The sequence below is a fragment of the Schistocerca gregaria genome, chromosome 4 (genome assembly GCF_023897955.1).
Source record: "Schistocerca gregaria isolate iqSchGreg1 chromosome 4, iqSchGreg1.2, whole genome shotgun sequence".
Classification (NCBI taxonomy): Eukaryota; Metazoa; Arthropoda; class Insecta; order Orthoptera; family Acrididae; genus Schistocerca; species Schistocerca gregaria.
In genome coordinates, this window is record NC_064923.1 from 172514160 (window position 1) to 172541179 (window position 27020).

At 41.2% G+C, this 27020-nt stretch overlaps 1 protein-coding gene across 1 annotated transcript in view; it reads right to left on the bottom strand.

Moving 5' to 3' along the window:
• Positions 1 to 27020, bottom strand: part of LOC126267526 (synaptogenesis protein syg-2-like) — a 973159-nt gene that overhangs the window by 194533 nt on the left and 751606 nt on the right. The window contains exon 7 of the mRNA XM_049972828.1: positions 12847 to 12991. Coding sequence (XP_049828785.1) covers positions 12847 to 12991 — 145 coding nt within the window. The remainder of the gene's footprint in view (positions 1 to 12846; positions 12992 to 27020) is intronic.

A 27020-nucleotide genomic window follows, 5' to 3' on the forward strand; every position in this document is an offset into this window, starting at 1 on the left:
ACTGCTTGGAAGATAGTGTCTAAGCCCCCACTGGAGCAAAGTGTGTACTTACCTGTTGCAGAAGTTATGTGCAACAACTTATTTGATTTATATGTGCACCTGTTTAAAGCCTGAAGTTGTGCCTACAAAGGTGAAAACACATATCAGCTACAACCTGAAAAAAGTTACTGTGACAGTATATCCCCTTAAAACTCATAGAGCTGAGAGCAAGGGTGACAGGAGGTAATATAAAAACATAACTGAGGGACACCTGGAGCAATTGTGACCAAATATGGTATATACATGACTTATTTCACTATGTTTTCTGTCTGTCTGTTTAGCAGTTTGGCAGAAATTGTTCCAGTTATCTTAAACAACTTACAAATGTGCTCGCTTTCTTGTTTGGTGTGAGGTAGAGAGTAGTTTTCATTTACCACTATAGTTTTCCGAAGAACTACACACATAAAATTTTCAGTGTCGCTCAGAACTGGATGGCAATGCAATATTAACTTGCTTTCTTGTGCGCTGTGTAATGGAGGGTACTTTGTGTGCCATTACGACTTTGCACTTTTGCAGTTAGGGTCCTAAATGATACTTGCTACTAAGCCTCTAAGTCAGCTTGAATATCTTCAATATTTATCATCACCATCATTATATAAGGTATACTTTGGATGAAAGAGTATATTGGTTGACTCAGAGGAAGATAAAATGAAATGAAGCTGACATTTTCATATTTCTTGTATAATCTGATGAGGACATTTGAATACAAATAAAAAATTTCGCATAAATGAGACTAAATATCAGAAAATACTTAGGTGAATACAAAAAACTTACAATATAACATGTTTTATTTTATACTGTAAAGTATAAATTGATTTATCCTAGCCAACTACAGATCCCCGAACCATTAAACATAGTTTAGAAAATTTGCGTTTGTGAATTTGAAATACATACAGAATACCTGCTAGATTCATAATGAAAAACTTGAGGGCTATGCAGCGAATAATTAATGCATATGTAGTTCGCCTCTTAACTCTATAACTTTTGCATACACCCCATGTTTTTTGTTTAAGTCTTACAGTTACTTTCACAACTATTTAAAGTTCGCAATCACAGACTGTCAGAACTATCTGTATGGGAGGCTAAGAGACATTATTTAATGATTTTTAGTCTGCTGTACATGCTGACGTCACAAGCAGAAGATCAAGAGACAGAGAAAGTATAAATTATTACTGAATGGGTAATTCTTTATGTAAATCGAGATGAATGTCTAACAGTAATGGGAGATGGGTATGTGGTTATAGGGAAAGGAGTAAAGAATACTCAGTTCAAGAATCACAAGAGGAGTAGGTGTAACTGGAAAAGGCCAGGAGATACTGGAAGACTCCATTTAGATAACATTTTCGTCAGGCAGAGATTCTGAAACCAGATACAGAATTGTAGGCCATACCCAGGAGCAGCTGTATACTCAGACCACAATTTAGAACTAATGAAGAGTAGGCTGAAGTTTGAAACTAGTCAGAATTAATCAATGGGCAAAGGAAAGGAATATGTAAGTGTTACGATTTGAAGAAGCATGGTTGAAGTTATCTGAGGTTATACACTCCTGGAAATTGAAATAAGAACACCGTGAATTCATTGTCCCAGGAAGGGGAAACTTTATTGACACATTCCTGGGGTCAGATACATCACATGATCACACTGACAGAACCACAGGAACATAGACACAGGCAACAGAGCATGCACATTGTCGGCACTAGTACAGTGTATATCAACCTTTCGCGGCAATGCAGGCTGCTATTCTCCCATGGAGACGATCGTAGAGATGCTGGATGTAGTCCTGTGGAACGGCTTGCCATGCCATTTCCACCTGGCGCCTCAGTTGGACCAGCGTTCGTGCTGGACGTGCAGACCGCGTGAGACGACGCTTCATCCAGTCCCAAACATGCTCAATGGGGGACAGATCCGGAGATCTTGCTGGCCAGTGTAGTTGACTTACACCTTCTAGAGCACGTTGGGTGGCACGGGATACATGCGGACATGCATTGTCCTGTTGGAACAGCAAGTTCCCTTGCCGGTCTAGGAATGGTAGAACGATGGGTTCGATGACGGTTTGGATGTACCGTGCACTATTCAGTGTCCCCTCGACGATCACCAGAGGTGTACAGCCAGTGTAGGAGATCGCTCCCCACACCATGATGCCGGGTATTGGCCCTGTGTGCCTCGGTCGTATGCAGTCCTGATTGTGGCGCTCACCTGCAGGGCGCCAAACACGCATACGACCATCATTGGCACCAAGGCAGAAGCGACTCTCATCGCTGAAGACGACACGTCTCCATTCGTCCCTCCATTCACGCCTGTCGCGACACCACTGGAGGCGGGCTGCGCGATGTTGGGGCGTGAGCGGATGACGGCCTAACGGTGTACGGGACCGTAGCCCAGATTCATGGAGACGGTTGCGAATGGTCCTCGCCGATACCCCAGGAGCAACAGTGTCCCTAATTTGCTGGGAAGTGGCGGTGCGGTCCCCTACGGCACTGCGTAGGATCCTACGGTCTAGGCGTGCATCCGTGGGTCGCTGCGGTCCGGTCCCAGGTCGACTGGCACGTGCACCTTCCGCCGACCACTGGCGACATCATCGATGTACTGTGGAGACCTCATGCCCCACGTGTTGAGCAATTCGGCGGTACGTCCACCCGGCCTCCCGCATGCCCACTATACGCCTTCGCTCAAATTCCGTCAACTGCACATACGGTTCACGTCCACGCTGTCACGGCATGCTACCAGTGTTAAAGACTGCGATGGAGCTCCGTATGCCACGGCAAACTGGCTGACACTGACGGCGGCGGTGCACAAATGCTGCGCAGCTAGCGCCATTCGACGGCCAACACCGCGGTTCCTGGTGTGTCCGCTGTGCCGTGCGTGTGATCATTGCTTGTACAGCCCTCTCGCAGTGGCCTGTGCAAGTATGGTGGGTCTGACACACCGGTGTCAATGTGTTCTTTTTTCCATTTCCAGGAGTGTAGATACTGTGACAAGGAATAGCTCAGTTGGCATTTCATTTTAAGTGAAGTGAACATCTGAAAAAAGAGCAATCACCGAAACTGACATGCAGAATTTATGTACAAGGAACGTAACAGTAAAGAAGCCATGGGTAACAGAAGAAATGCTTCAGTTGGTCAACGTAAGAAGGTAGTACAGAAACGTTCAGGGATATTCAGGATTACAGATGTATAAATCACTTAGGGATGAAATAAATAGAAAGCCGGGAACGATAAGGTGAAATGGCTGCATGACCTATGTGGAGGAATCGAAAGAGAAATGACTGATGGACTAACTCAACAAACAGAAAAGTTGAAACAACCGCTGGGGAAGTAAAGAATAATGGTGGTAACATTAGGAGAGCATTGAGAATTCCACCATTCAATGCACAGGAGAAATCAGATAGGTTTACGATGGTGTGTAGAATGTGTGAGCCTGGCGATGTACCACTGGACTTTCAGAAAAACATCATCCACACTTTTTCGAAGACTGCAGGAACCGACAAGTGTGAGAACTATCGCATAATCTGCCTAACAGCTCCTACAGGGAAAGACGGCTAAGATACAATATGTACAAGGCACAAGGATAAAAATGAGAGTAAATATCAAGAACGAAGTGCTAGGATTAAAAAGAGAGTAAGCTATGGATGTAGTTTTTCACCTCTACTATTCAATTTATACATCGAAGAAGCAAAGACGGAAGCAAAAGGAATGTTCAAGAGTGGAATTAAAATTCAAAGTGAAAGGTTATCAATAATAAAAATCGCTGATAACATTGCTATCCACAGTGAAAGTGAAGAAGGAATAGAGGATCTGGCAAATGGAATGAACAGTCTTAGGAGTACAGAATATGGATTGAGAGTGAACTGAAGACAGATGAAGTGACGTCAAGTAACAGAGATAAAAACAACGAAAAATCATAATTTGTCATCACAAATAAATGATGTTATGGAACTTTGTTGCCTAGGCAACAAAATAACCCAGCAGAGAGAGAGGAAGTATAACATAAGAAGTACACTAGCACTGCCAAAAGGGCATTCCTGGCCAAGAGATGTCTATTAGTATCAAACATACGCCTTGATATGAGGAAGGAATTTCTAAGGACGTATGTTTGGAACACATTATTGTACGATTGGTTGGTTGGTTTATTCGGGGGAAGTGACCAACAGTGATGTCATCTGTTCCATCGGATTAGGGAAGGATGGGATAGGAAGTCGGTAGGCCCTTTCAAAGGAACCATCCCGGCATCTGCCTGAAACGATTTAGAGAAATCACGGAAAACCTAAATCAGGATGGCCGGACGCAAGTTTGAGCCGTCGTCCTCCCGAATGCGAGGCCAGTGTGCTACCAACTGCGCCACCTCTCGTGGTGTATGGTTGTGAAGGGTGAACGTTTGAAGAACTGGAAAAGAGGAGAATCAAATGATTTGAGATATGGTGATACAGAAGCATGTCGAAAACTAAATGAGCAGACGAGGTAAGGGATGAGGAGTTTTCCCAGAAATGGGCGATGAAAGTAATATATGGAAAACACTGACAAGAGGAAGGGACAGGATGGTAGAACATCTGTATAGAGTAAAAACTGTGGAGGAAAACATTTCTTAGAATACAGCCAACAAATAATTGAGCATGTATGTTGCAAGTGCTACTTTGAGATGAAGAGATTGGCACAGGTGACATATGTGGCGGGCCACATCAAACCAATCAGAAGAATGATAACTTAAAAAAATTTAATATAAATATTTGTAATATTAAACATATATATTTATTTAATTAATTTTTAGTTCTGTTTTGTATTTGGTCTGCAAAGTTTTGTGATAGTTGCATCCGACAAACCAGTAACTTCCGTGGTCATAGTAGTCTCAGTAACAAATATGCTTTGGCTCTTCAATTGGTATCACGTCAAGGCATTCAGTGTTTGCTTATATTGTTTATTGGACATACTGAGAATGTGACAGTGTTACGTGTTACAACGTGATGTGCTGTACATCTTTTCTAAAAGCATTAGGATATGTGCTGTTATTAATAGCTGAAAGTAAAACTGTTCATCAATGTCAAATGTATCATTAGGACACTGACTTTTCTGTATCTATTTTATAGTATTTAGTGAAATGTTTTGTAATTGTTGATTTCTGGTTTATGAGCAAGTATACCAGATACTTTATCTTCAACTACTGCCTACTGTCACATTATGGATCTCTCCCACATTCAGCCTATTTGCCAAACTATCAAGAGAGTGATTTTAATTGTATTTTACGAAGTAAAGAAGGGTATTGATATTTTCAAATTTAATCTAATATGCTTAGTACAGAGCTGTAATCTTCTGTTATACTTTGTCAGAAATCTACAGGGTATTACAAAAAGGTACGGCCAAACTTTCAGGAAACATTCCTCACACACAAATAAAGAAAAGATGTTGTGTGTACATGTGTCCGAAAACGCTTAATTTCCATGTTAGAGCTCATTTCAGTTTGTTCTTCCATCTACGATCAATGAATCACGTTAACATGATTTCATACGGGATACTCTACCTGTGCTGCTAGAACATATGCCTTTACAAGTACGACACACATGTGGTTCATGTACGATGGAGCTCTTGTACATTTCAGTCGAAGTGTTGGTACGCTTCTCAACAACAGATTCGGTGACCGATGGATTGGTAGAGGCGGACCAATTCCATGGCCTCTACGCTCTCCTGACTTCAACCCTCTAGACTTTCATTTATGGGGGCATTTGAAATTTCTTGTCTACGCAACCCCGGTACCAAATATAGAGACTCTTCGTGCTCGTATTGTGGACGGCTGTGATACAATACTCCATTCTCCAGGGCTGCATCAGCGCATCAGGGATTCTATGCGACGGAGGGTGGATGCTTGTATCCTCGTTAACGGAGAACATTTTGAACATTTCCTGTAACAAAGTGTTTGAAGTCACGCTGGTACGTTCATGGTTAATGTGATTTGCAGAGAAGTAATAAAATGAGCTCTAACATGGAAAGTAAGCGTTTCCGGACACATGTCCACATAACATATTTTCTTTTTTTTTGTGTGTGAGGAATGTTTCCTGAAAGTGTGGCTGTACCTTTTTGTATCACCCTGTATATGCCGTAGAAGGCTTGAAAATACTTCCTTAATACTGATGGACAGTTTTGACGAACATAACCTGCCCGATGCTACGATTGATAGTGGAAGTAAGACTGCACAGAAATCAAGTCCCGTTCGTAGGATTTGTCCAACTGTGAAAAGCGTTCGACTATATGGGGCAAGATGTTCGAAATACTTGTGAGGTTCCACCTATGTAAAAATTGTTTCTTACCGGGGTTTTTCTAATAAGAGAAAAAGTTCACCGCATCAGGCACTACAGAATAAGGATGTGAATGTTTGAAGGCTTTGTGTCAGGTGATTGCTCTGCCAAAAGGAAGCAACGACATTGACGGTTGGAAGAGCGTAAGTTGTAAATGTTGCAAAGATAGAACCACATTCATGGCCAAATAAGCAATGTTCCCGCAAAGGAGAATGAAAGACACCGCGATTGTTTCCCGAGGAAAGATATGGGTGGGGAACAAATGGGTTCACATTTGTATGGCTGTAAACAAAGTAATAACCTGTAAACAAAGTAATAACCGTGGCAGAAGAAACATTGTGAGGATTTACATTTGCATGATATAAGACAATATGACAATTTTGACAGAAAGGGACTTGATAGATGTTGAAATATTCACTGTAATACAAGATGTAATGATCTTGGCAGAAAATGTATGGGTAAAAGAAAAGGAATAAAATTAGACTAAAGAGAATCAACAGTTTAGTATGAGGGTTGAAGTTGATGACACTGGGACACAATGGCCACTGATCAGTAGCGATGGTACTATATCAACATATAAAGGCTGTAGCAGGGAAGAGGCTGTGTTCAAACCACGCAGACGTCTGGAATTTTGAGAAGGGCAGCATGAGCGTTAAGGTGAACGGTATGGAAAATAATATAAAGTTTGCAAAAATAAATGATCACATCAGAAAAGGGGTAAAATGATGCTACGTGACGACGATGAGAAAGTTTGGAAAAATAAATGATCACATCAGAAAAGGGAAATTGATGCTACGTGACGACGATGAGAAAATATTTTCAATGCGAATGCCGTAAGGGTGAAATAACCTCACAGAAAGAAAAGACTGCTCTGAGCAATAACAAAACACAGCTAGAAACTTTTAAATAAGAGTTAAATTAAAGAAAATTAAAACGAGTAACGAAGCTCTGAAAACTGGGTTAAAGAACTTGTTTTTGAAGTAGTAGAAGGTGTTTTCAGACAATACACACATAATGAAAAGTGATGAAAAGCCATACAATATCACTGACAAACTAGAAGTACCCTAGAAACCTGTAAAAGTAGGGCTAAAGAACTGATTTTGGAATGCCAGAAAGTTTTTTAGAACAGTAAACAGTCGATGAAAACTGAAGGAAAATCGTTCAGTTTCAATGACAAAGTAAAGATATTTTACTAGAATTTTGAAAAGAAGTACATTATGAGCACAGTATCCAATCAAAGTCCAGCAAAAGTGTGACATCCTGAATCCCAGTCAGTAGAAAGCATATATAATACGCAACACGTAAAAAAAAACTCAGTAATTTGGGAAAACCAGTTTCGCTGTATCCTGCAGGAATAGCAGGTACAGCAAGAAGCACTTCCATTAAGAAGAAATGGAGGATGGTTACGGAACCAAGTATTAAATGGATTTCAATGTGTATAGTAGAAAGGACAGACAAGCAGAAGAGACAATTAATGTTAAGAAATGGTGCACGGTTTGTTTTTTTCAAATGTTTGTCAATATACACGAGGTCGCCAAAGTTGAATGGCTTTGTAGGTAAGGAAGCAGGCGGAAGATAACAACGTGTGACATTTAAACTGAGTGGACAGACGTCCGATGCTAATGGCCTCTCCGAGGATGGCATCCAGATGTGAAGGTCAGCAAGCAGAGGAATGCTAAAATGACATGACCAGGGACGCGCCTTTGTACAAGGTGTTTGTAACCAAACTGGAAACAGTAGTACTGTCAAATTGTGTTCTTAGACACGTATTCTAAGTAACTTTTTATAACGTTTCCTGCTTTCTTATGAAATACGAGACCTGTTTTTTTTTAAGTTAGTACCATTCTGAAGTAAAAAAGTTGACTTTTCTTAGCAGTACTTTAACCTACTTTTCCACATCATTCCCAGCATTATTGAGCGTGTTTACGTTTTGTGTGAGTATCTGAAATACCCCCTCCAATTGGGAATCCCACTGACAGAAATACACTGTGCGATTCGCTTCCTTAGTGCTAAACGCGTGAAGCGGCTGAAATCCGTCGCCACATCAGTGAAGTGTATGAAGAAACCAGTGTGACCGACGGGATGATCCGGAAATGGGCGAGAGCGTTTAGTGATGGCTATGCAAATGTGCATGATGAGGAACAGAGTGGGCAACCTTCAGTCATTACTGATAATTTGATGCAGAAATTTGACGAAACAGTGAGCGAAAACAGAAGCCTTACAATTTACACGTTATGAGATGAGTTTCCGCAAATTTCAAGAATACTTCTTTATGCAATCATTCCCTAATCAGGTGTAAGACTGATGCGAGGATGGTATTCAAACGGTGGTCGTACTGTGGGGTAAATGGTGCAGTGTTGGTGGGAATTATAGAGAAAAGTAGATTAAAGTGCAGGTTTCCAAGTAAAAATAAAATTGCCAAGAAAAGTTTAAATGTTTTACTTTTGTTTAAAAACGATATTTAGCTTATGTGAAGATCATGATTTAATGTAATAAAATAATAACCAACCAGCGGCATAGAGGACATTTAATTTCTTTAGCGGTTTCGAGCCCTTGGTGCCCTTCTTGTGAAGGTTATGCCTATCCCATAACCTTCTGAAGAACAGCACTAAGTATCCGAAACTGTTAAAGAAAGTAAATATCTTTTATGCAATTGGTTGCTTATTACTTCATTTTATATGACTACAGTGGCTAACGACAGATAAAACACTAAATATGGTTTAATGCCTAAAGAGACGTTATTCATTAATTAATTAATAGGTAAGTTGGTAAACATTTGTATGCGATAAGGGCAGGCACATAAAGCAATCAATAAAATTATACAGTGAGTATGGAGTCCGCAAGGTCTTATTAGTATGTGTTGTCTGAAATACGTTTCCTTGCTATATGTGACTGTAGCAAAATTGATGATGCCTAGAATTACCGGAAATTTGGAGCCATGATAACAATACGACAGGAGCTGAACAATATGACAGAGCCGCAGTCACTAAGAAAACAGGCGACGTTGGAACCAGGATCGGCAGATTTGATAAATGTGTGATACATGCTTCAACTAATGATATTGTCTCACCGGCATGTGATGCAAAATAACCAAAGTCGGGTCGTAATCGCTTGTTAGGAATGTTGTGACGGAAGCACAGGTGCTGTTAGAGAGTACAAGGAGGATAAATACATATCCTGTGTGAAACGTAATTAATAAATACATGTAGCGTTAATCATGCGCTGATAAAGAGATGTACCTTTACATTTGTGTTTACGTGAAGCTAAACTGTTAAAGAAAGAAGCCCTCATGAACTTGTATCGGTCGGTGAACAAGCTGCCCAAAAATGTGTGCATATTAAGAAACGGAAAAATAGTATGCTTTTGATGACTGCATAAACTTGTAGAATCTGTATGTTTATTGGTTAATCTACAACGAGATCACTCAATGAAAAAATTGTTTAAGGGAAATCATGATGAGATTCGATTTTTTTAAGTGTGAAAAAAAAATCTAAGTTTACGGCTCAGGAAGACTTTAGGACCAATTGTGCAGGCTACATCTAAAAAGTATAACATCGTTACTAAGTTATATTCAAAATCTGAATTTTGTCTCGTAAAACTTCAGTTCTGAAAAGAAATCTCCGAAAGAGATTTTTGAGGTTCTTCCGTTTTGGAATGTATTTTATTTCCAAATTTTGCGTTTACCTGACCAAGGCAGATAGCAGTAGTAATTCTCTGTCTTGAGCAGCACTGCGGAATACAATGGCAGCGAGAAGGAAGCGGGTTTCCATGGAAGAGATGGTGACGGATGGAGCATTTTAGTGAATCTCAGGAGTGGGGAGAAATACGCAAGCCTTGAGAGTGGCTCTTGTTTGGAAGTGAAAGCGGAGGGAATCCAAAAATTTTCTGGTGTGGAACTCAGAACTTCTTTGCTACTAATTTTTTATGTTTGAAAAAGAAAATCGCTTCTCTTCATTATATCGTTCCTCAACTTATTTCAAGGAACTAGGTTCTGTATCTCCACTTATAATCAAAGGTAGGCTGCTTATATCTTCTGATAAACCCAATGCACTACGAGAACTTCTTCGAGGGAGAACAAGTGACTGATAGAAAAGCGGCAAAAGGAAATCCTACCCGCTGACCTGTCAAGATAAACCATGAAAGGATAAGCTCAACTAGGTCAGTTTCGAATGTCAAAGTATAGCCAGCTATACTGTACGTCACTTTCTGCGGAATCTTTCCCAATGTGAGAAACTTTTAAATTTGTTTAATACAGCGAGGGGATTTTGCATAGTGAGGAAAACAGAAGAGGCTGAAGGGAAAGACGAGTAATATACTATATGTACAATAGTCAAGAATGGCCCGTGTGCTTGGGGGACAAAGTAAGACGTGCAAGGATGAAAACGGAGGTAAGAGAAGGACGCAGTCTTTTGCCTCTATTGTTCAATCTATACGTCGAGCCAGCAATGATGGAAATAAAAGAAACGTTCAATAGTGGGATTAAAATTCAGGGTGAGAGGATATCATTTATCAGTGTTATTAATGTGTTACTATACTTTATATATTTCGTCCTTAAGTTTTGCAGAACGGTGTATTCATATGTAGACATAATTGTATAGTGGATATCAATAACGGGTTAAGTGCTAAAAGACTGATTCCGAGTTATTCAGTTTCTTTCATTACAAGAATGTCTTAAAGGAAAAAGTCTTAACAATATTTTTTTTTATTTTTGTTTTATTCTTTTACTCTCCTTTCCTTCTATGAGAGAAATAAATATTTTATTCTGAAAAACGTAGAATGAGCTAAATGCCGTACAGGTATTGACAAAAACGAGGTAAGCACCAGTGAAAGAGAGTTCAAGCATTAATCACTTTCGTTAATAATAAATATTTTACAGATACACTTTCCTGCGATTAAATTATTTTTAATTCTTCTCTTAATTTTGTGGAGCACAAAGCAATATTAAGCGATTAAGTGTTCAAAAATTGTTCTTTTAGCTGCTCTCAACTACGACATCATCTGTTGCAAATCCCTTTTCTTTTCAAGTGGCATGTTATTTTTGCATTGGTGTGACGGTAAAACAAAGACCTTTATTAAGTCAGTGGTAGTCCCTCGCTTGAAAATCTCCAGTTTTCAAGTTCGTTAAACATTGTTCTCATCTTGACGACACCAGGTGCATTTCTTTTCACTTGAATGCAATTACGTTTGGAAATATTTAAAATATTTATTTTCACTGTGTTAATAGGAGTATTGGCTGCTTGTTTAAATCAAAAAAGTCCTCATGTTGGAGATAGTGACCACAAATGAATAGTTGTCGTGTTCTGCATAAATGTAGAAGGTTACTAGTTACTTCAAGTTGATCCAACCTCTTATGATTTTCACTCTGGCCAATATCTCTCTGTCACATGCTGGAAACATTTACAAAGCTTTGCGGCAGTTAGCCTACTTTATCCTCACCAACAGGCCAGCACGTACCGCTCATGCTATCTTTCTGGCCTTAAATGCACTACTAGAAATGATTACTGATCACTTTTCAGGTTGTTGGCAACGGCACTTACCTTCCTTTTTCGCGTGTAACGAAAAAAAAAAAATTGTCACTTAGGCCGTTACTGATTCAACTCTGCAATGGTACAGTGATCCTTAGGCCTGTGACTCGCACGAAGTGCCTCATGGGAAACGAAATTTAGTTGAGGAAACCGGAGAGTGTAATGGTACTTGAATTACGTAACCGTTACGGCACCTCATCTGAACCTCTCCATACCAGCAATATTTTACTGTGTATCTGTAAAGTAGTTAACATATTTCCGAGACAACATTCAGATATGATTTCATTTGTGATACATCGAAATTTTTATATTGCAATGATATTATTCTTATGTGTATTCTTTCTTTTGTCACTATGATCTTTGACGCACTTGTAACTGATTTTTGGACGCGTAAGCTATTATTAGTTAGTTGTTAGAGAGTCGGACCTTAAAAAAGTCAAGTCTTGAACGTCATGTTGGAAAGACGCATATTGTAGTCAGCTTATAAAAAGTGAACTTTAACAGTGACTGAGAGGAAGATATTTTCAAGTATGTTTTGTATTGTGAAGTGATGTTTTGTGGGTTACGTGAGATTGCAATAAAAGCAATAAAAAGGAAGTGTAACTTAAATTCGGAATGCTGATTACTTTTTTTACGTCACCACTGTCCTGAAAAAGTGTAATCTTCAAGAATGGTTTGTGAAGCGCATCTACATAACTTTTGAATATCGCAGAATAAAACCTAGGCCTCTTTGCATCCGAGCTTGGAATCATTCCACCCAGATTTTCGACGATTGAACCATGATTTACGAGACCAGCGTGGGAACCACGAAAAGATGAGTGCCTAGTTTATTTATTATTACATGAAATGACTTTATTAACTGTGCTCTAATGACACCTGCCACATAATAACTTTGTTGTTGCCCGAAAATGCAGTATTTTGCAGCGTGAGCAACGCCACAATCATTATTACATTTAGTTGTGGTAGGGTTGTTAGAAGAGACAATGCGAGGTGACTCACAGAAGATGTTGAGGCGCCATGAGTCCTCCTCGACGGCGGCGGGCAGCTGCGGGTTCTCGGCGCGGCAGGTGAGCATCTTGTCGTGGTCGGCCGGCGCCGGCGTCAGCTGCAGCCGGGAGATGGTCTCGTTGCCGTCGGACGTCACCTGCAACGACAGGTCAACGTAACTCACAGCGTCGTGCTGTGGCCGGGGTCGTGCTGACGACAAGGGGATATGACACCTGGGGATGCCTTGTGCGGTGACACAATCCCTACTTTATTTTATGGTGTCTAGACAGTAGACCAGTTAGTATCATATCACCTACTAATACTTTTGCCGATGTGCGATAATTTGTAATGTTGTTGTGATCTTCTGTTTGAACAATTAAGCAGTTCTTCAAGCTTGTCCATCCTGTGCAAGACACTTCGTGTCTGTGTGACTGCTAAAGCGTAGATCCATCCGAGTCTGCTTACTGTGATCAGGAAGTCGTCATTCTTTCCAGTTTTACCATCCCTACCCCGCACATATACACACTACCTTCCATACCCAACTGAAGTTTACTTGATGTCTTGTGATGTGCCCTGTCAACCGAATTCTGATTTAAAAATTCCCAAACAATACCAGATGCCAATAGCTTTGTGTATGATATGAATTATCTCTACCTGAAGGAAATATCCTATCTACTTACTACAAGAAATTAAAAAAAACTAATCTTACAATTAATTATCTAAAAAAAATTTTCTTACTACAACCTGTTCAGAAAAATTAAGTACCAACAAAAGTGATCTGAAAAATATAGATGGAAAACTCTGACTCTTTATTGAGGCACTTCTTACCATGACATCTTATCTTTCGATGTAGCAAACCGAAATGCTTTAAGTAGGATGAAGATATTTTACATGTACTATGAAAAATGTCGATTTAGATAGGAACTGTTAGATACAACCAGAGACAAAGTTGTTGAGTAACTGATGAAACTAATTTCGCTACTATGTGGTAATTCATTATTTCATACCACCATGTGGTAGCTCTATTTATATCACATATACTCGGACTCTATTCTTAGTAACTCACTCTTTGCCGTACCTAACTATTCATAAAGAATTCTAAGCCCGTTACACCATTTTTGTATCTGCTGATAATATCCTACACTCATCTGATGAGAAAGTCTTGTCTTTTCTATTTCACTTCTTTTACTCTTACTTGTTCTATATTTAGTCTTGACATCTCCCTTTTCAGATTTTCTTACTTCCCTATCATGTTTAAACCTCTGACAATCCTCTCCCCAACTCATAAAACGTCATCCTTTCGTTAATTATTCAATCTTTTCTTTATGCTCACTCCCCATTGGGAGTCGATTCCCAAGACTCAAATGTGGGCTATTGTGTCAACTTTTCTGGATGAAGATATCATCAACACCTTTTTCAGTACTGTGTACCACTACTAGTTACTTCCTTTCGTGTTCCACCCGCACACAGAACAAGAGAAGCCACTGTACGAGTCATCATATCTCACATCTTATTTCGTGGTCCATGCGCGAACTGTACGTTGCCCTCAGTACAGTCGATCTACAGTGATCGAACCTATTGGTAACAAATCTAGCAGCGCTACTCTGAATAGCTTCCATGTCTTCTTTTACTCTCACTTTGCGCGGATCCCGAACACTCGAGCAGTACTCAATAATATGTTGACCTATCGTCCTACACGCCGTGTAACAAAACAGGTGAAACCGTGTACCTAAAACGGAGTTATCCTGAAATGCATAAAGCTATTAGCCTAAGCGTGGGTAATTTATACTGATATTAACTTTCTTGTTTATTTAATAATAAATATATTTATTAACAACTGAAGAGGAATTAGATTAATGTAATGCGAAACGGGCAAGAAAGAACAAAGTTGTTTTGACGAGCGATTGCTGTTCCGGTTCGTACAATATGTTAAAATGAAAATAATTGTGACAAGCAAATATAACAGTATACGATAGAAATAATAGTGTCCAGAATTGTGTAATGTGTTTCGTAGACTTATTTGAATATCATGAAGAGCGTTTGTAAACGAATGGTGGTCAGATACATCGATATTAATTTGACTACACAAGTGTGTCACGTGACAGAATGTTGGGAAGAGATGCAAGTCAAATAGTAGCGGTCTTTCTGCTAGAGGGAGCCGTGCAGGTAAGGTGGGCTGGAAAAGTATGGGGTCCGCAAGCGTTTGGATTTCGAGGTAGCAATATGTCTATAGCATTATTCGGAAGTTAGTCTTCGGTTTGTCAGCTTACGAGCTGAGAATTTGAACTGTGAACGTGGTGCAACTTACAGCGACCGTGATGTGGTGAACGGTTTATTCGCTTGCAACTGCTCTTCTAGAACTACCCCTTTCAGATGCGTATATTATGTGTTGGACCTCATTCACAGCAAAGCAATTTTCTATTAATAAAGCAACAGTATAATTCAAACGATTGATAAACGTACATTAATAGCTCGAAGGATCATAGCTTTAATTTCTGATTTCATTACTCAATTTACTTTTGTCTTTTGTATCATTACTTCCCTAAGAGATCTCTTAGGCCACCTTAATAATCGTTATTCGCTTATGTAACAGCACAAAGCAACGGTATGCAACGAAACCCCTGTGCATCCGAGCCTTTTAACACCTTCTGCACTCTCGCCCTGCTGGATTAGTAGCAGAAGAAGATACCTCTTGTCAAAAGTGGAGTTGCCGTCGTCTCCTCTAAAGATGAGTTTCACTTCCCCCAAATTTTCCTCCACCCTCACAAAAAGATTCTTCCTGTTTATCAACGAGACGTGCTCACTCTATTTCATATAACTTCACAAAGTTATTCCTAGATATTTAATCCAACTGTGTCAAGCAGTACATTATTCGTACTGTATTCGACCTTTAAAGGATTGTTTCTCCTAAATTTCCTTTCATTTCTCTATATTTGGAACTAGCTGGTACTTACCACACCACCTAGAAACTTGTCTAAGTCACCCTACAGTCTCTCAAGCCCGACACCACTTCGTACACAACAGCGTCATCAGCAAACATCCGCACATTATTAGTTACCCTTTCCGCCAGATCATTTATGTGTATATTGAAAAAGAGTTGTCTCATCACACTTCTGTACTGCACTCCTGATGGCATCCTTGTCTCTGTTGAACGTACACCTATTACTTAAGAATTCTTCGATCCACTGACATGTGTGGGAACGCATTCCGCGTGCTCGGACCCTCATGAGCAATCTGCAGTGGGTCTCGGGATTCTAGGAATATGGAATCTGCCTGTTACCATTCTATCCATCGTTTATAGGATATCTTGTGATAAACAAGCAATCTAGTTCAAAAATGGCTCTGAGCACTATGGGATTTAACATCTGTGGTCATCAATCCCCTAGAACTTATAACTAATTAAACCTAACTAACCTAAGGACATCACACACATACATGCCCGAGGCAGGATTCGAAACTGCGACCGTAGCAGTCCCGCGGTTCTGGACTGAGCGCCTAGAACCGCGAGACCACCGCGGCCGGCCAAGCTAGTTCTGCACGAGTGACGCCTCCTAAATCCGTGCTGATTTGTGGGCATTAGGTTTTCTGACGAGGAAATTTATTATATTCGTTCTCAGAATGTGTTCAAGAATTCTCCAGCAAAACAATGTTCAGGACATGGGTCTGTAATTTAGCAGGTCTGTTGTTGTGCCCTTTTGGATACAGGAGGCATCAGCGCTTATTTTCAGTCGCTTGGGACTTTGCACTGGTCGAAATATTCGCGATAAAAACAAGCTATGTAAGGAGCCACTGCCATAGAGTACTTCCTATAAAACCGAAGTGGGGCTCCATCGGGGCATGGGGCCTTTTTTTTCAATTCTTTGAGTTGCTTGCGTATGCCAAGGATGACTATTTCTAAGTAAGTGCTCCAAGCAGGAGTCTGTTGCCGCACTAGACTGGTCAAAAGTGACAGTATAGAAGGCAACTTTTGGTTCAAATGGTTCAAATGGCTCTAAGTACTATGGGGCTTAACTTCTGAGGTCATCAGTCCTTTAGAACTTAGAACTAATTAAACCTAACTAACCTAATGACATCACACACATCCATACCCGAGGCAGGATTCGAACCTGCGACCATAGCGGTCGCGCGGTTCCAGACTGTAGCGCCTAGAACCGCTCGACCACCCCGGCCGGCAGGCAATTTTTAGTGATTTTTCGTACGACCAGAATTGATCAGGTTCTCAGTAAGATCTTTCGCTAAGATACGACAGGGGAACTTGTATGCTTTGAGCAATGAGCGTCGTACGCACGCATGAACTTCTATTAACGTTTGCCTGCCGACATTTTCGAGTTCTTATCTGACTCGACAGTACAGTGGCCTCATCATCTGTCGAATCTGTTTAGGAAACCACCGGCTGTCTTTTCCGTACTTAACGCACTTACTGGAAACATACGTTTCAACAGTGCGATTGAAAATCAGTTTAACCTTTGCCAATAATTTCTCTACTCCGTTGTACTGGAACTAAAAGGCGTCTGTTTATTGTCTAAATGAGATTCTAATAATTGCTTCTCTGCGATTTTTAGCATAAATACACTTTTGGCCTAAATTTATAAAATTCAGCAACAGTAGTGGCTTTGTTGATAGCATGATTGCTAATACCTGTCTCTGTTCTAAAATTGTCGACAAGATTGGTACTACCTGCACCAAATCCATAGACGTCCCAGTCTGAACTCAGTAAAGTCACCTCCAACCAGCACCGCATGACCTGGGTACTTTTGCATTACCGAGTCTGGACTTTGTTAGAATGATTCTAAAAGTATTACGGGGAATCAAGTTCCCAGTTAAAACATCAGATAATTAATGTAAGTTCACCTAAAGCATCCTAATTGTGTTCAGATAAATTCACAATCAGATCCAATTTAGTTTCCGGTACAAACTTTGGCTGTGAGTGAGAATCGATTTAAGTCAATGGGGGAAGTTAAAAATTTGTGCCGGACCGTGACTAAACCCGGTCTCGTGCATCCTAGTAAGATTATGTGATCACTGCGCTATCGCAACTTCACAAACTATTCTAGCACGCCTACCGTAGGACCCATATTCGCAACTTATGCACACACTTCTAACGCAGTGCCATTGTCCGTTAACCTCATTACTCGCTGCATTTTGCCGCTTCCAGTAAGACTACAAGCCTGGTGTGCTTCGTGACTGAAGATATCATTGGTCATCCTCGTCTTAGTTATGTATCTGTGACATCTGTTCCTTCGGACAAGTCTGAAAGAACAGACCTGTGGCACATACGATACAAATATTTCGCAGCTTTCTCCTTCGGATTTCAGTCAATTCTCGCTATGTTCATAGAGTAATTCGAGCGCGACATCCGACCCGGTGGACAGTAAGTGTGGGCATCTTTAAACGAAGGCTACGGTGAATGACGAACTTTACTTGCAGGCTGATATCATCTTGACCAAATCTCTCCTCTTCCCGCCCCCCCCCCCCCCCAAACCTCTCCCGTCTTTTTCCTTCTCTCACTGCTCACCGGTACCTAGAAACGGCGATCCTGTTTTATCAACGAAGAGCGCACTGCGGCAACGTAAACATCAAGAAGCTGAGCAGAACAGCACAGAGTTATCTACGTAGGTTCGACTAATTGCATGGGAAAACTGGTACAGTGATGCAGGAATTTTAAAAAGAAAAAACATGCACCACTTCGTTAGTAGATAGTAAGAGGCAAGGACTTCAACCAGGGTCAACCATTTATGAGTTTCTTCAGACGAGAAAAGGATGCCTTCTGTGGAAGCTGGAGGTAACGAAGATACAGAAAAGAAGCTCGTACGAAAACCATCTCTTTAGTGGCATCAGTATCTCTTAATTACTGTCTCAGTTAATCGTTCAAATGTGCTAAATTCCTGTTTCTAAGCTTTGGGTTAATTTCGTATGCATCGCTTCCCATTTTATGCTAAGTACAGTTTATTTCAACGTTAACATGATCTTTTTCTGGGTGCCATAGAACGGCGCCTTTCGGCTGTTCATAGTTTCCAGTTTCTTGCTTATATAAAAGCCAGATTATTTAAAATTATCTAACGACGTAATAACGGCTGATTTATACTATATATTTCCACAACTACAGAAACCTCTTACCCAGCTATTATGCTGCTACTTGGCATTCACTGTCAACGCAGTATTTGCGATGGAGAAAGTGCGAATTTCTCCGAATAGATGGCCTCCAAGCGAAACACATGTGGACAAGTAAGTGATAGGTCCACTGTTAAAGTTGTTTAATAGATTATCTTCGGGCTCCCACACCTGTATTTTGCCGGACGGGGTGGCAGAGCGGTTCTAGGCGCTACAATGTGGAACCACGCGACTGGTACAGCCGCAGATTCGAATCCTGCCTCGGGCATGGATGTGTGTGATGTCCTTGGGTTTGTTAGGTTTAAGTAGTTCTTAGTTCTACGGGACTGATTCCCTCAGAAGTTAGGTCCCATAGTGCTCAGAATCATTTGAACCACTCCAACCTCTATTTTGTACATATATACGGGTTCAAGGTATATTGTTACCTGTTCACATTTCATGGCAATGCAAAGTAAAAACTTATTCTTACTGTTCATAATGCTCAGATATGCGTTGTCAAAGAGGTGACAAATGAAACTGTTCGTCATGATTCCACGTCACTGTATCAGTTGTTGTGTCAGTTCATGAAGTTCTTTATTTTCGTATAGCTAATTTTGCGGAACCATGGGAAATCACAAATTTAAGATAAGTTTCATTTGAATGTTCTTATGATCATTGCACATGCATAAGATTGGGAGCACATTCTATTGAGGTCATTACGTATCCTTTGAGAAGCAAGTGTTTAATGGGTGGGAGAGTTCCGAATTTGAATTAGAACACCCCACAGGAACTGTTGTGAAAAATACCCAACACCGAGGATGCTTGCAAGATTTGTATATCTAGTAATAAAACACTTAGTTTAACTTGATCCTCCAGTCGTTTCCCATCCTTGCGGCAAAAGTATACTGTGTAGTTGTGTCTTTATCCAGTCCGTTTAACTCTACTTCCTACGACTAAAGAATCAGTACAAGCGAACAAACAGTTTACCACGTGGGGTTCTCATGGTCCCAAGAAAATATAGTTTACCATTTACTAAAATACAGTGCGGTCCGTTTGAGATATCAGAAAAGTGTAACGTTATACTCATTAAACTAATGTATATACAACTGAGCTATTTTCTGTAATATACGTGAAATTGACGGCAGTTAACAATGAGTGAGGCAAGCAAACAGCGCTTCGTTAGCAGTTAAAAACACAACGTACGGCGGTGGAAGAAGCTAGCCTACGTTCAGTGTGTCTCTACTCTTGGGTGAAAATGGTCGTTATGCCACAACAACGCGCTCAACGTGCAGTATGGTACCCTATTACGTATCCATACCGTATTCAGCGCACGAAAGCACTGACGCAGTTGAATTACGCAGCCTGAGTCCACTGTCTTATGAAGATATGTGAGAGGCAGTAAGATTAAGATCAATTGTTAACTCGGTGGATTTTGACAGTACAAGCCACATATTATGTGCGTGGCCAAGACAAGAGAATAACTGCATTACTTTTGGAACCGAGAATTCAAATGCCTCATACAAACTAGTAAGAGCCAGCCCTGAAGTGAATGTGTAGTGCGGAGTGCCCCTTTGGAAAGCCTTCAGCCCATTATTACACGCGGGGGAAACTCTTTCTGCCGTCAGTAGGTGGTAGTCCCTCAGTTACAGCAAGATAGGATGCTTAACACTATTATCTGCCAATAAGGCGACGCTCCACCGCACCGGGCTCTCACAGCATGGTAAAGATATTCAACGATGGCTGATGTGATCGTGGTAGACCTATCCCACTGTCATCTAACAGCCTAAACCCTGTTTATGTCACAAGGCGTACAAAAAGCTATGGCAATTCATTATTGAGTACTGATGGAGTGTTAGGGATCCTCTAGAGGTCGGATTAAAGTAAGAAATCGAAGCTATTCACAGGCGTGCTGTACATTTGTTAACCATAGATTCGATCGCTCTAGATCGATTCTTCTGACGATAGCGTACATTTCGTGCATGGACGACTACATAAGATGAGAGGTACGAGGGCTCTTACAGAGACTTCTCTCATTCTATTTGCGAGTGGAACACGAAAGAACGTGACTACTAGTAGTAGACGGTACTGAAAACGATCTTGATAACCTCTACATTGACAAAAGATGCCAAAATAGGCTACATTTAGCTCATCGGGAGGGGACTCCCAATGGAGAAGTGAGAACATGGACAGGATCTAATAACCAACGATAGAGTAACTTTCTAAGCTCCGGGGAGTGGAACATGAGAAGTGTGAACACAGTAGGGAAGTAAGAAAATCAGAAAAGGGAATTTGCCAAGTCTAAATGTGTATGTAGTGGGAGCCAGTAAAGTGAAAGGAAAAGAACATAAGAATATTTGGTCAAATGAGCGTGAGATAATATCAACAGCAGCAGCAAATGGTGTACCGGGGGTAAAATTCCTTATGAACAGAAAGGTATGGCAGGTAGTGAGTAACTGTGAATAGTTCAGTGATAGGGTTGTTCCCAACAGAATCGACATTAAACCAACACCGACAGCCATAGTTCAGGTATATACCGATCAGACAGAACGATATGACTACCTGCCTAGTAACCAATATCTCAACCTTTCCACGGATAACAGCGGTAACGCGTTGTGGCATGGAAGTAATGAGGTGTTGGTAGGTAGGTGGAGGGAGTTGTCCCAGCATTTTCACACACAAATCACCTAATTCCCGTAACTTCAACTAGCTGACCCATCACTTTCAATCATATCCAAGATGTGTTCGATTGGGTTCAGATCTGGCGAGCTGGAGGCCCAGCACATCAACTGGAACTCGTCACTGTGTCCCGCGAACAACTGTCACACTTCTAGCCTTGCGACATGGTGCATTATCGTATCAAAAATGTCACTGCTGTCGGGAAACATGGTTGTCAAGAAGGGGTGCGACTAGTGTACAATATTCTTTGGCCGTCATGGTGTCCGGCACGATCTCCAACTGTCCCACGGATGACAATGTGCTTGTTCACCAAAGCATAGTGGAAACGCGGCCAACTTTTCTCCTTCCTACACTACAGGTGCTAGGGAGCTGTACCCTGGAACCCGACGGATTCGGAACCTCCCATCGGCTTGATGAAGAAGTTATCGGGATTCAGCAGACCGTGCAACTTCCTGTCACTGCGAACGTACAGTACCGATGTTCACTTGCTCATTCCAGGGTCAGATGACGACGTCGTGATGTTGACAAGGCTACATGAATGGGAGTGTTCCGTCTACTGTGTCTGTGTGATCACACAAACTTGTTCTCTGCCCAGCATTAAAACTCATGTTAGTTACGCTAGAGTTCACCACATGTCCTGTTTTACCAGTCTGCCCCGCCTACAGCGTTCTGTATCTGTAATGAGGGGGTGCAGCCCAACCCCACGACATCAGGAAGTGTTTGAACTTTGTTTCGCTACGTGTTGAATACTCTCACCACAGCACTCCTCGAACAAGCGGAAAGTTGTGTAGTTTCTGAAATGCTCATGCCGAGCCTCTGGACCATCAAAATCTACTCTGGGTCAAATTCAGGTAGGTCGCACGCATTCTCCGTTGTGCATATAGACAACGCTCTCACTGGGTTGGGGATTTTCTGTCCCTGGGGACTGGGTGTTTTTGTTGTCCTCATCATTTCATCATCATTATCATCATCAACAACAACTTCATCATTCGTGACAGTGGCCAGATTGGACTGTATAAAAAATTGGATTCTGTAAAATTTCAGACTTCGTGCGGGCGCTGATGACCGCGCAGTTGAGCACCCCACAAACCAAATATCATCAACAGCACTCTCACAGATACTACTGTATATGCCCCGTGCACTTGTCTGACTAGTATCTCCTACCCAGGTGACGCTGCTACTGCCTGGATTGGTTTATATCGACAGTAGGAGAGTGGTCATAATGCTCTGGCTGATGAGAGTATATGTCGACGCCGCAAGCAGAGGAGGTAGACGAACTATCGAGGATAATGAATGGGTGGCTATGAAAGTAAAGAGAAAAGGAATAGCTATTAGTCATCAGGTATTGGAGTGATTTTAAGGGGAAAGAGTAGAATAAATGTTTACGGGAAAATATGGGCCCGGTAGTAGAAATGAGGGAGAAGAAAGACTAATCCACTTTTGCAATAAATTACAGCTAGTTTTAGCGAATTCTCTGTTCAAGAACGGATGAAGAGGAGCTATACTTGGAAAAGGCCGGCAAACATGGGGAAAATTTCAATTAGATTGCATCATGGTCAGGCAGAAATCCCGAAAATATAATGGATTGTATGGTTCCAATGGCTCTGAGCACTATGGGACTTAACATCTGAGGTCATCAGTCGCCTAGAACCGCCTAGAACTTCAAACTACCTAAACCTAACTAACCTAAGGCCATCAAACACATCAATGTTCGAGGCAAGGATTCTAACCTGCGTCCGTAGCAGTTGCGCGGTTCCGGACTGTACCCGTAGAACAGCTCGGCCACCCCGGCCGGCACTGGATTGTAAGGCATCTTCAGAAGCAGATATAGACTCAGATCACAATTTAGTAGTGATGAAGAGTAGGCTGAATTTTAAGACACTAGTCATGAATAATCAATGCGCAAAGAAGTGAGATACTGAAGTAATAAGGAATGAATGTTTGAAGTTCTCTAAGGTCGTAGATACTGCGGTAAGGAAAACCACAGTTGGATCTTTAGTTGAAGAGGAAGGGACATCACAAAAAAAGCGGTCACAGAAGTTGGAAAAAAAACGTAAGTACAAAGAGGCAACTGCGAAAGGACTATGAAAACTGAGGAACAAAACATTTAGGACGTGCAGGCAGCTAAGGTGAAATAGCTACATGAAAAATCTGAAGACGTCGAAAAATAATGATTCTCGGAAACACTGATTCACCATACAGGAAAGTCGAAACAGGCTTCGGTAAAATTAAAAGCAGAAGTTGTAACATTAAGAGCGTAATGGGCATTCCATTATTAAATACAGAGGATAGAGGAGACAGGTGGAAAGAGTACATTGAAGGCCTCTGTAATTGGAAGGCTTGGCTTATGAAATGATATAAGGAGGACATAGAATAGATAAGGGGTCCATTTATAGAATCATAATTTAAAAGATGGATAATATTGAGTCCGAATTTGTAACCTCACTGAGTGGCGGGGGGGGGGGGGGGGGGGGTGATGGAGGGGGGGTCAACTAAACGACTATCTACGTTGGCCTCTAAATCGTATGATTCGCAATTCTGAAGATCGTAGGAACCGATATGTGCGAGAAGTTATCACTCAGTCAGCTTAACATCTCATGCATCCCAATTTCTGACAACAATAATAGGTAAAGGAAAATTGAGGATGTGTTAGACAATGATGAGTTTAGCTTTAGGAAAAGTAAAGACACAAGAGAGTCAATTCTGACGTCGCGGTTGATAATGAAAGCAAGACTAAAGTAAAAGTCTAGACACGTTGATAGGTTTTGTGGAAATGGAAACAGCGTTCGACAACGTAGAGTGGGGCAAGACGTTGGAAATTCTAAGAGAAATATGGGTACGCTACAGGAAGAAAGGGTTTTGCATATAATATGTACAACAGCCAAGAGTGGAGGATCATTAACGAAGTGAGTGGGTAGGAATGTTGTCTTTCGCCAATGTTGTTCAATCAGTATATGGAAGAAGCAATGATGGAAATAAAAGATTGCTTCAAGGGTGGGAATAAAATTGAAGGTGAAAGGATATCAGTAATGAGATTCGCTGATGACATAGATAACCTCAGTGAAAGTGGTTAAGAATTACGGGATCTGCTCAATATAATGACCAGTCTAATTAGCACAGAATGTGGACTGAGGCTAAATCGAAAAGAGATGAAACTAATCAGAAGTAACAGAAATAAGAATAATGAAAAACTTGACATCATATTTTGTGATCACAAAACAAATGTAGTTAAGGTATTTTGCTACCTAGGCAACCAAATAGCCCGTGACGGAACACGTATGACTGAAAAAGACTAGCAGTGGCAAAAAGAGCATTACTGGCCGATAGAAATCTACTAATATCAAACATAAACCTTAATATGAGGAAAAAATTCTGAGATTGTCCGTTCAGGCACAGCTTTGTTCGACAGTGAAACGTGGAATGTGGGAAAACCGGATAAGAAGAGAATCGAAGAATTTGAAATGTGATGCTACAGAAGAATCTTGAAACTTAGGTAGACTGATAAGTTAAGAAATAAGGAGGTTCTCTGGAGAATCGTCGAGAAAAGGGATATATGGAATACCCTGACAAGAAGAAGGAACGTGTCATCACTGAATAACATGTATGTTGTTAGAGGATGCTGTGGCAGGTAAAATCTGTACAGGAAAAGGAGTGGAATAAACCCGGCAAATATTTGAGGAGACAGGTTTCAAGTGTTGCTCCGAGATGAAGAAGTTGGCATAGGCGGGCTGCATCAAACGAGTCAGAAGGCTGTCCACTTCTGTTGGGCCTGTCTAGTGAGCTGCCACCTCCGATCTGTACCGCCTGGTGCTCTGTCCAAGAGCTTTTTTCTCGGTCTCCACTCCCATTTATGTTTATCACGAAATCTCGATGTTTCTCCGTTGTGTTTGCAGAAACTCAAGTGCTAGATTCTGGGTGATGCTGAGCCGGTATCTAGTGTCGCAGTTAACGGGATTGACCGTGATCTTGATGTAAATGGAATCATTTATTACACTGTCCCAGTATCTCCTGGTCTGTGTCACTATATTGGTGTCATTGGAGTTCATCAAGTAAACGATTTCTAGACAGTGCTCCACTATTACTGATTTGGTTGGCTGTCTAGGTCTGCTATGCCTCTGTGTTCTTTACAGCTGATGTCCGCCATTCTAGTGTTCTAGCCGATGTATGACATCCCACACTGGCATAATAATTTTGAAATACCTTGCTTCCGTAGGCTCAGGCCTGCCGGATTAGAGTTTTGAGTATTCCGTTCCTCTATAGCAGATGGTGACAACTACTAGCTTGCAGATATAAGTCGGTGTGTGAAGGTTTGTCGGTGCACACTAGGTCCAAAAGGTCCATCTGCATTCCTCTTCACTAGTGCACTCAGGGATGTGAGTGGTCTATCCATATCCATTTCCACGGAGAATTTTGTATTATGGTGGCATGAATTAAGATTTTCCACGAAACCATCGACCTTCTTCCAGCCTTGGTTCAGATGACAAATGTGTCATCCACGTACCTAAAATTGCATTTGAACTGATATAAGTGCCTCCTCCCCAAATCTTTCCAAAACAGGTTGCCCATCACCACCCTTTCTGTTCACTGCAAATGTTGACCCCATAAAGGAAGTACGTCGAAGTAAATATGTGCCTGACCGAGTTTGGGAGAGCCCCATCGATCTTTTCTCCAATAAGATAGAATGAGTCATTCAGTGCAGTCCAAATGTACAGGAAGACAACCTCAGGCCTCAATATAATGTCAGATTTTGTGATTTGTAGCTATCTAAGGGGTTGTAAGAAGTCATCTGAGTCTCTAATATGGTGTACACATTTACCCACATATGGTGAAAGCATCTTCTTCGGATAAGCAGCTGTGAGGTAGCTAGTTTTGCACATGTTGCTGACAACAGATAGCAGAGCTACCTCATCTTTGTAAACTTTGGGTCATTTTTACGGTGTCGATAGCACTGGCACTTTTGACCGCTGCGTCCATAGGTATTTGAAGTCCAGTGTCCTTCAGAGAAGCACTGGTCTTTGGTCCACTTTGTCCATGGGGTCGGTCCCTATTGGTCCATATGCTGGATCTTCCACAGCTGTCGCGCTCTTCTGTCATAGACTGCCTTCTTCAGGGTGACTGGAGAGTTCCCTTATCTGCTAGCATTAACACAATGTTGTCATTGTCCCGGAGTTTCTTAAGTAGTAGGATTTGGGCCGCTTGGTCCTGGTTAATGCGCTGCAGAGGTCCGCCGGAGACCTCTTCAGCCATTAGAATAGTGTTGACAGTTTGCTCAACTGAAATGATGAAGGCGGCACGGGCATGTTTCTAAAGGTCACTGCGAAGTTGAGAATCTTGCTGAATACATTTTGTACTTACGTTGTATGTGACATACCATTGGCGATCTTATCATTGTAATTAACTGATGTACAAACTATGAATAT